This window comes from Lactuca sativa, chromosome 1 (assembly GCF_002870075.4).
Source record: "Lactuca sativa cultivar Salinas chromosome 1, Lsat_Salinas_v11, whole genome shotgun sequence".
Lineage (NCBI taxonomy): Eukaryota > Viridiplantae > Streptophyta > Magnoliopsida > Asterales > Asteraceae > Lactuca > Lactuca sativa.
Genome location: NC_056623.2, coordinates 82007477 through 82018921, shown reverse-complemented (window position 1 = coordinate 82018921; position 11445 = coordinate 82007477). Strand labels below are relative to the sequence as shown.

Here is an 11445-nt window from a genome sequence, read left to right as displayed (position 1 = left end):
CCTAAAATTTGAAGATGTAAAAAACATTACCATCAACATCTAACAACAAGAATGCAAGACAATCACGAAAATAACTTATTTCAATGGAAACATAATTTCACGTTTCCAACGGAGGTTTGAAAATTTGATTTTCGTCAATTATACACTGAATTTCAAACTTCAAAAAAAGTAGGAAACTTACTTTTGAGTATTTCATAATTTGGGTTTTGAATACCGATTTCTTTCGGCCAGAGGCAGCACACACTTGGTAAATCGAATGAATGCGATTTTTTTTTTTGTCTCTATCGTTCTATGATTCGGAAAGCTATATAAGAACTTAATCTAATGAACACCTTAATGTTTATCTACAATTGATATTCATGAGGCCTTCTAAATCTGATGAATATTGACGTAAGGCAATAAATATGATAAGTACAAAAAACAACATTTGCCATCTATAGAAAACATATCTACTATCAACCAACTTAAAAGCAAATGCAAAAAAGCAAGGAAACCCCATTAGATATGTGGAACCATGTGGATTTTAATTTTTAAGGCTTGTGATAGATATAGACGTTTTTGTTTATTTATATTTGGTAAATGAATTTCAATATATTCTTAGTAATTACACATATTTTATTCAAATATTATATAATGGATGTGATGTGTGGTAGTGTTATTGACCTTATCTTGTTTATAGAATAACAAAAGTGAAGATAAGAGAATTCTAGTTATTTAAAGAATATGCTTAAAGGATAATGGATATTAATTCATCAAAGAAAGTAAATGACTTGTTTTAGAGAGAGATAAAGACATAATAGTAGGTTGTCGGGATAGGAATTTTTTTTCTTTTTTAAAGTCCAAAAGTAGTTCTTATATATGTATAAATCAGTGGATCTTATCATCAATCATCATTGTTATAATTGTAAATTATGTTTTTTTTATCATCACATATATAGCACTTTGCTGCCACTTTCCATTGTGGTTTCACAGCTCACGAATTTGGCTTATATGTATGTACATATGTTTCAAGATAAGAACAATTCTAGAAACCACTATTTATATTTGCATATCTTGAAATTAATATCACCTAAAACATTTTATATTGATCATTAAAAATGTATATTAGAATTATACAATTACACATTGCTCACTTAAAGAAGAAAATGTATCTTAGTTTTTTGTTAAATCATAAATATAACCGTATTAATTAGTTGTGAGCCTTTTCAAATGTTGAATGAACCAAACATTTTTTTTTTCATAAATTTTATGATAAGAACACGAGCTCTTAAATTACATATTTCCACACCTTTTGATCTTGAAATACTTGGATCACAAAATCAAAATTAAAAAAGAAAAAAAAAAAAAAACGAACGCTTACAATTCACATAAATAAGACACGAAGAAAATAAATAACAATTACATGAAACCCAATTCTTTTAAGGGGAATTTGCAAAGATATCTACAAGGCATGAACAGCCATGGATGAACATCTTTCAAGCTCAAGCATTGCTTCTGAAAGAGCCAAGTGCCTTGATTGCGGCGGCTCTCAGTACAAACTGGTGGTAGACGGCGGCGGCCAATGCTCCGATGAATGGTCCCACCCAGAAGATCCACTAAATTTGGAATTAATAATTATATTAATTCATATAATTAAATAAAAAGTAAATTTAAAGAAATTAAGAAAAGAAAAAGCAAAAAATACATACTTGATCATCCCATGCCTTCGCCTTGTTGTAAATCACGGCGGCGCCAAAACTTCTCGCCGGGTTGATGCCGGTGCCGGTGATCGGAATGGTGGCCAAGTGCACCATGAAAACAGCGAAACCGATGGGAAGTGGTGCCAATACCTTCATATTTCCATTTTTTAAAGTAGAATATAGTTAGTATCCATCATTGGTGAATTTCTAGTTTTTTAAACTATCGTCGAAGAACAGAGAGAGATGATAAGGTGCTTACAGGAACATGGGAGTCTCGTGCACTCCTCTTGGGATCGGTGGCAGAGAAGACAGTGTAAACAAGGACGAAGGTGCCGATGATCTCAGCACCGAGTCCGGTGCCCTTATTGTAACCGTCGGCCAATTCGTTGGCTCCGCCGCCGTACCGGTCGTAGTATGAGCTCTGGAAAGCTTTCACTAACCCTACACCACAAATTGCTCCCAAACACTGTGCAATCATGTAACCTACAGCCCTAATCAACGACACCTTTCTCGCCAAAAACAAACCGAATGTCACAGCAGGGTTAATGTGTCCTCCTGGCGTATTTTAGCAAGCAGAAGTTAGTTAGCTTCATCTCTCTTTACAAAAATCAAACAGTAGTTCGAAGTGATTTTGCTAAAGTGAAGACGAATTGATGATTGAGAATTTGAGAGTTGAGATTATATATACTTACCGGAGATACCGGCGGTGCAGTAGACGAGGATGAAGATCATGCCGCCGAAGGCCCAGGCGATGCCGAGAATTCCGACGCCGCCGCACTGATCGAGGTCCAAAGCAGGATCGGTCTGGCTTTTGTAACCGATGACTGTTAAAACAGTGACGTAGAGGAAGAGGAGAGTGGCGACGAACTCGGCAATGAGTGCTCTGTAGAAGGACCATTTGGTGAGTTCGTCAGCGTCAAAGAAGGGGGCAGGAGGTGGATCGTGGTAGTCCTTGGCGGTGTATTCGCCGCCGCCGCCGTGGTGCTCCGCCACTTCAACGTCTTTAGTCATGGCTTTCAGGTCGAGAGAACTGAGAAGTGATAATGGTTTTGTGAGTGGAGTGTGTTGTGATAGGTGGTATTTATGGAAGGTAGTGAGAGAAAAACCATAGTGATTAAGCTTCCATTATTGATGGCTTAACATAATTTAAGTGCTTTTTAATTAAAAAATTTATATGAAAAATTTCCCTTAATATTTTCTTATTTCCTTGACTATTATTATTGTAAAATGACTAAAATCAGCATTAGACCTTAATTTATCATGAATTTTAGATCTTTATTTATTTATTTATTTAACTATGCTTATGAATTTTTGATCATTAAAAATAGAGAAAATTAGCTATATTCCTTATTATTTTTTCACTTAATGTCCAAATATTTTTTCAATTAGCCAAAAATAACAAACAAATTGTATTTCATCTAGGTGATTTACTCTCCTATGGCATGCTCTAAACAAAATTACTCATTGGTGTTTGAATGAATACCAAGAACAAAACCATAGGTGATAGGCTTCATCTACTGTTACATACAAGTAACATATTGTTTCGTTCTTTGCATTTAATTGTTATTTTGTTCATACTGTTGAATCAACATAAATAACATACCACATAATAAAATTATATCACTATACATGTTAGAATAAATAAATAAACATCCCAAACTGTAGATGAGGTATGTCATCTATGATGTACAAATGCTAGTGCACATTTTGTGCATTAGCAGATTATACAATATAGGTGGCATACCGCACTTAGGGTTTTGATATTTAATTTTCTTTTTTGTAAAAAAATTATATCCAATATTATTAGATTTCAAGGTAAACGATAGAAAGAAAAAAAAATAAAATTTACGAAGAAAAATTAGTTGTTCAAAGCAGTCATTGAGAGCGTTTCTCTTGCTTCAAACACCCAAATGACCCGAATGAAAATTTATTAACTTTATATATTATAGACTAATCGATCCTTAAACTCTAGATGAGATCCAAAACCGTATTCCATTAGCCTTGGACCGTAGGTTTTTAGCTTCGAAAGTCCCCAACCCATAGGTAATTACGAAACCATAGCTTTACTTAATCATCTACTGTTTGATTGACTATTTTTAGTTAGAGACTAATTTTATTAACAATTAAAGATTTTTTTTAAATTAATGTTTTTCTTATTAATTGCTAAACTTCTAAAACTCCTTTTTTTAAATTATATATTTTATAAGGATAAATTATTCAAATAATATTTTATTTTAATAATAATCAATAAAAAATAAGGTTACTTCAAAGAAGAGATGGATGATATATGATGAAACCGTTGTTACTTTGGTTCGCTTTTTTAAAATATGTGCCGCCCACTATTAAGAAAAAATAATTTGTCATTTTCAAGGCCCCGCAAATTGTGTTAACGGCTCTTTTTCAAACATTTTATGGTTTGTGTTATTGTGTAGCTAAATAACTCGTCTTAAACGATAAAATTAAAAGTGTTGCACATCTTTTTTTTTAATCGAACTTTTGCATTTGAATATTTTTTTTCGTATCATAGCATGATATTTCGGCATAAAACTGAGATAAAAAATCACATACCCAAGCCATATTAAAGTTGAGAAAATTTAACGTCGAACTTCTTTGTCTAGACTTGTTCATGAGTTAGACATGAAATTATATATATATATATATATATATATATATATATATATATATATATATATATATATATATATATATATATATATATATATATATATATATATATATATATATATATATATATATATATAGAAGAGCCTAAATTTTGGCTTAAGAGTTGTAACAACTTCAAAACAAAAGAAATTTAGAATTTTATCATGTTACATGGTTTATCATCTAGGTTGCTTGGAAATGTCTTTTAAAATGAGTTATTAACTTATTGTTTTTTAAAAAGTCAATAATTTAAAAAAAAAATGTTTGGCAAACACTAGTTTTAAAGGCAAAAAAAATGTTTTTTCATAAGGCCAAGAATACCTAACCTTTTCAAAAAAACCAATAAACATTTTAAGAAGCAATCCCAAACATGCCGTTATTTATTAACTCCCAAAAAGACAAACCAATTTGTCTATAAAGATAAACCCGCATGTAAATTAAATATAAACACAATATTAAAAAATAATAATAATAAGTATATTTAACATACACACATTTTACGTAAATACGATGTCTTATCATATGAATAATTTGCATCTTTGTTTTAGGTTGCTCCTATTAGCCTTGTTTTATCGGGTTTGAGTACTCCTTGTGCTGTCATATCATTTGAATATACCGAACATATAGTTAAATAGTGTTTTCCCATATAAACTCCCATCTGCATTTATCAGATTTGCTAGTTTTTTGTTAAAAGTGTACATCAATGAATATAATAAAAGGGATTACAGCTGATAATTAATATTGACGAAATGCTTGTATCTTTTCTTTTTACTCTATTTACTGCTTAATTAAATACAGTTATTTGTTTACGCTTTTAAAAATAAAGAAACTTTGTTGAAGTTGATTTTATAGTAACAACCCACTAGTAATGTTAGACATTTAACCACGGTGGTGACATAAATATAATTTAATTACACTATTTGTAAATTGTAAGTGACAAAATGACGACTTTTAGAAGTTCTCAATTTGGCATCAAGGTATGATAAATTTCAAATTGCATTGTTGTTAGTAGCTTTGACCTTATTTGAGAATTTGTGGTGAATTAGTGCAGATTACAAAGTCTTAAGGGGTTTAGTGGTGAAATTAATATTATTTTATGGGAAGTTTACATAATTGGATGATTTATATGAGATTACAAAAGAAGAAAAGTGATTTCTACATTACATGTCCTTTCCTGTGAAGAAAATAATGGGAAAACCATTGGATTTCGATTTTGAATCTTATCTGTGTACTGAATCTATTAATGAAACATGTAATTAAGGTATGTGTGTTTCACATCTATTAATGATTTTTGTTGTGGAAATGGATTTCTAGTTAAATCATTGGATTTAATGGAGATTTGAGGTTATAAGATGATGATTTTTGTGTTAGAACATACATTAAATTGGTCTGAATCATACAAGTGAGGTGATTTGATACCAAAAGTGACGTTTTTAAACTACATGTGTTCAAGGCTAACTGAGATGATGCATAATTCATGTACATATATTTCATTTATACGTGAATATTGATGAATTGACTAATATGGTGGAGACTATGCGCGATTCATATAGATGTTGTATTTCATTTATATGTTAATATGGAGGGATCGACTAATATGTATTTTCTTTCGGTTATAAATAAAACTTTAATTTGATATATCATATTTCTATTTTCATTAAAGAGAACACTAACTGTAATACAAAGCTTAATTGGTATTATTTTTTGTATGTTGATACTTTGAGAGAATATCCATATAAGCATCTTAACACAATTCCCTGGTTCTATTTAATATGATACAAAATGGTGGTTCATGTCTTTTCCTTATATTTTGTAGTTGATGTGGAACCTTAAACTAATTTATATTAAAATTATGAAGGTTTCTTTATTTGTTTCTGTATATTTTTCTTTTTATCAATAATCATGGTATTCGGTCATTGGTCGACTCTATTTTATGTATGTGAGAATTAGATTATGTTTTTTATTAGTACAGGTGGATTTAAAACATAACCAAATTATTTTAGACAAATTCACATAATCATAATCTTAGTCATTACATGTTCAAACATGGATATGTATGCTTAATTATAAACATTATAAAAACAGAAAAGATTAAACAGCTTAGATTATGATTTATGAATATTTGCTTAACTAACTTGGTTCTATTTCAAACCTAATACTTGATTCATAAAATGATATGCTCACTTTATAACAAAGATTAATGTCGATTAATGTCATTTAATAGAATCAAACGTGAAACTTGTATGATATAAAAATGATAGATGATTTAATAAAAGATATGTATAATGTAATTATAGACTAGTATCACTAATGTTCCCTTTAATGATTGGACTAGCTTTTTTATGACAGGTGGAACTGTCTGTAACGGGCTAAAGGCAACGCACACCCAACTCAAATCCGATGGCCTTATATCTATTATCTTTAGGATTTGTTTTATATAGGAGATGAGTGTATGAGGTGTTTAACTTTTAAACAAATTGTTGTGATTTAAAATCATCTTTATTTTTTAACTTTTTATGATGACACAAATCAGGTTTTCGTTAAAAAAGGTTATTATCATTTTGATTTTTTATTGTTTATGGTAACAATGATCATATTTCAAAATTTATTCAAGAGTTATAAAAAACTTGAAGAAACTTAATGAATCCATCATATGCAAAAATTGAAGATTCGATGCCTAAAAGAAACCGGATTTTACTAGATTATTCACGTTACCATCAGACAGAAGCTTCATGATCTGTACATAATTTTCTTATTTCGTATAATAAAACTTTTAAGTTTTATCTTGAGAAATATTGTTTTATTACTTTGTTTTTTATTAAAAACAAACCACTATTTAGAAAATCATGAACAAGATCATTAATGCAATTTTTTTTAACAGTGAGTTAGTATATATTTTTGAGATGACATCTTACTAGATATACTTTATTAGATATCTTGTTAGTACAATAGGTTAGCCCCCAATTTGTCATTGATAGAAGTCTTAAAGTGTTTAATCTTCAAATAACTATTTTTATTGAGGTTGTTAACACATTTAATACGTGTATAATGTAATCTAGGTTATCTCAAAAGAAAAGTCAATATTTGCACAAAACGAGCGAGAAAATAAACCAATATTTTAAGATTCATAATTTTAAGACAAAATTTCACAAATAGTCCTAATGTTTTTCACTTTTTTTTAATACAGTTCTTATAAAACTTTTTTTTGCGTGAACGGTCCCTTTGAAGAAAACTTTACAAACTAATAGTCCTTATGACTAATTTTCTTAACAAATCCCGTTAAATGTTATAGTACCCTTAGTTTTTACTAATTTTTTTAATTCTTTATATAAAAACAAAATATGAAGTGTCTCTCTAACTCTCTCTGTGCTTAGGCTAAAGAGTATGGAGGTTCCTTGGCTACGCGTGGGGCTAAGGTGGCAAGGTCACCTACGCGTGAACATCGCCCCAGGTGCGCGTAGGTCCCTTGTGGCGTGGTGCGTATCACGGACGAAGACGTCCAATAAAAAAAAGAGAGAGTGTGTAACGGGCGTTTTTTTGACCGTTTGCATCTTAAACAAAAAAAATTAATTTTAAATTTAAATAACAACATCTTTTACCTCTCTCTCTCTCTCTCTCTCTCTATATATATATATATATATATATATATATATATATATATATATATATATATATATATATATATATATATATAAAATAGACTTTCACCAACACTTTACACTTCCAAATCAAAAAAAATACTTCTACTTTCTTTTACTTTTCTTCAAAAAAATGGATCACAACCAAAATACTTCACCCACTCCAAACACCTCAAACACTCCTAATGATTATCAAGCTTATATGCAATTGTTGAATTCTCCAATCCGACAACAACCTTTATTCACTAACCTTCCCTACAACCCACAAATCCTCCAACAACAACGATCACAACAACAATTCATTCCCCAATTCCAAGGTTTCCAACAACAAGCTTCTCCACAATTCCAAACTCAATCGTCTCAAGTCCCATTATCTCAATCTCAAACCGTGAACCTCGACAACGATGATGTACTTGTCCAAGAAACACCACAATCATCCCGAAGAAGGCAACCAAAAGGAAAAGGGAAAAAGAAAGCAACGGCTTGGAACGAAGAAAAGGAAGAAGCTTTAGCAAAAGCTTGAATTTTCATATCCTGTGATTCGAGAAGAGGCAACGCGCAAACTGGAGAAAGTTTTGGAATCGTGTTTTGGATCATTTTCATGCGCTACTTGGAAGGAAAATGGATCGGTCCTACGACGCGGTCAACGGGAAATGGCGTGATCTTTGCGCGATTTGCACAAAGTTTAATGGCATATTTGAAAATCTAAAAAATATGCATAAAAGTGGTTCCAACGATTTCAACATTTTATCAACCGTGTGCTACCAATTCAAAGTGACCAACAACGGTAAACCATTTGGTCACCAAAAAGCATGGGAAGTTTGTCGTCAAGGTCCAAAATGGGTCCTTAATCCGGAGACATCGCATTCGGACTCGACCACCGGCTCCAACAAAAGAGCAAGAACTTTTGAATCGGACACAGGTTTTGGGTTAAACCTCAATGATGACGTCGATGTTGCCGAGGGAGACGGTCCACCTGAAGTCCAACTCCGTCGACCACCGGGAAGGGACAAAGCAAAACGGGCGACGTCTTCAAGCGGGAAAGCAACCACAACTAGTGACAACGGGCTTGTGGAATCAATAGATAAAACTTTAAGTTTTCTAGAAAAAAAATACGAATCCACGGAGGAAGCTCGTCGCCAAAAAATCGCTCTTACCGATCTTCAAATCATAAAACTCGAAGCCCCTACCGGATCTCGACCCAGAAAATCTCGCGACATTTATCAAAATCCAACAACGTGTCCGTGCTAAGTATGCGGATTAGGTTCTAATATTTATGTTTTAGTTGTTGTATGTTTTTTTAAGTAAATTAGGATAAATAAGTAATTTATGATTTTTTTTGTCGTTTAAGTATTTTAGGAAAAATAAGTAATTTAGGATTTTTTTTTATTGTTGTGTGTTTAAAAATTAATGCAATGTTTTTTAATTTAATGTTTTCAATGTGTGTTTTATTTGAATTATTTTTTAATTTAATTTAATATTATTCAAAAATATAAAAAAAAATGTTGTGGAGTGGTAACCATTTCTAACTAGGGTTGATAGTAGGTTAGTAGTGAAGGTGATGTGGCGCTGACGTGTCACTTTTTGAGTAGGCTGGTAGTAACTATACCCCTTAGCCTTATAGATCCGTTCTCATTACCACTCCTAAACGTTACACCTCATGCAACCTCTCCTAAAAATCAAAAGATTTCATTTTCAACTCTTTCCCCTCAAATGCGATGTTTTTCAAGTCTAATTCATCAGAAACATAATCCAATTCCAATCCCAATTAAATTTTTTGTCTATGCTCCTAATCCTAATCCTTTTGAAAATCCAGTCATGTATCCATGTTTTTGTGAGTTCCAGAAGAATAGATTTGTGCCAAATTTAATGGAAAAATCATTAGCAAACAAGAAACTAAGAATCCCTAGATGGAAATTGACAAGTACAGTTAGATTTAGGGTTCTTCAATTAATAGAACACCATATCATTTTCATTCTTCAATCTGTAAAATAAAACATTAAAACAAATGCATTTAGATTTTGGGTTCCTAATCAAATCAAAAACATAATTAGATATGGCATTCATCAGTTTCAATCACGTAATCCGCAATAAGAGTCCAAATCAGAGAAAAAATATGTACACTAAATCAGAGACCTGTGCAGATCAAACCATTCCCTTAAAAATCCATGACACCGATCTTTGTTTCTGTAACCATCGAGTCGCTGGCCGAGGAAGAGAAGTAATGTTTACATGCTTTTGTCAACAACAATGGTTGTTGTTGCTGTTCTGAGATCGAAATCATCCAAAGCCACATCTTCTTTATCATCAGTCTCACAATTCAGATACTTTATTTCAACTCATTGTATGCACGATGATCATATACCTATTTTCGTATCACTTCTTTAATACCCATAACAAACAAATTAGACGAATATTTCCCTCATCATCACCACCAACACCAATCTTTTAAATCGTATTCCTTCTCTAGTGAGCTTAGCGATGACAATAACACAAGCACTAATGGGTTTGGGTCGGGTTCTAGAGATGGGTATTGGGGAGGATCTTCTTTGGGGCATAACTTCCCAACACCTAAAGATAAAGAGATCTGTAAAGGGATTGATAAGTTTTTGATTGGTGTAGGGGTGCAAACGAGCCTTGTGAGCTGATTACTACCAAGCTCGAAGTTCGAATCGACTAAAATACTCGAGCTGGAACTCGACTCGAGCCTTGATTTTAAGCTCGATCTCGGCTCGGATCGACTCAACTAATATTTTTAAAAAAATCACTAAATTGAGTAAGACATATTAAAACATTCCACATGCAAATGTCCAAACTACCAAAAAATCACAATTAACCACCTAATATCAATACGTCATCAATCATATATGTCATGACTTTTACATACTTCCAAAATACCAAAAATAAACATTCTTTAAAGAAATGGCATATATGTATAGTACTCAAGCTCGACTCGATAAGATACTCGAGTAGCTCAAGCTCGAGCTCAGTTCGATTAAGGTCAATTCGATTTCGAGTGTTTTCCGAGTCGGTTTCGAGTTTTTCGTGAGTTGGATCGTCTTACTTACACCCCTAGATTGATCAAGAAAAAGAAGCTCTAATGGTGGATAATGTTGAAAGCGGCTCCAACGAAATGGTTTTAATGGAGGATTTTGGGGGTGCCTCTTAAAGCTGCGAATGATATATATATATATATATATATATATATATATATATATATATATATATATATATATATATATATATATATATATATATATATATATATATATATATATCAAATAAAAGTGGGGTAATATTAGGTCGGTCCATTGTTTTTTACTACTCGGGGTGAGACAAAAAAAATTCAGCCCTTATATATGCACCGTAGATCGAGAAAACAAATATATAAAAAAAATTGTAAAATAAAAAATGCAGTAAATTTAATAATCAAACAAATAATACAAACAAACCTACAAAAATCA

At 31.6% G+C, this 11445-nt stretch overlaps 2 protein-coding genes across 2 annotated transcripts; one reads left to right on the top strand and one right to left on the bottom strand.

Annotated features, from left to right (window-relative positions):
* Nucleotides 1-1217: 1217 nt before the first annotated feature.
* On the bottom strand, nt 1218-2738 carry LOC111886028 (aquaporin PIP2-2). The gene is made up of 4 exons (XM_023882267.3): nt 2372-2738; nt 1939-2234; nt 1689-1829; nt 1218-1595 (listed from the first exon to the last, which is right to left on the bottom strand). Exons 1-4 carry the CDS (start codon nt 2688-2690, stop codon nt 1482-1484), a joined length of 870 nt encoding a protein of 289 aa, XP_023738035.1. The 5' UTR covers nt 2691-2738; the 3' UTR covers nt 1218-1481.
* Nucleotides 2739-8602: 5864 nt separating this feature from the next.
* Nucleotides 8603-9232, top strand: LOC111885986 (uncharacterized). The gene has a single exon (XM_023882229.1). It carries the CDS (start codon nt 8603-8605, stop codon nt 9230-9232), a length of 630 nt encoding a protein of 209 aa, XP_023737997.1.
* Nucleotides 9233-11445: the final 2213 nt, after the last annotated feature.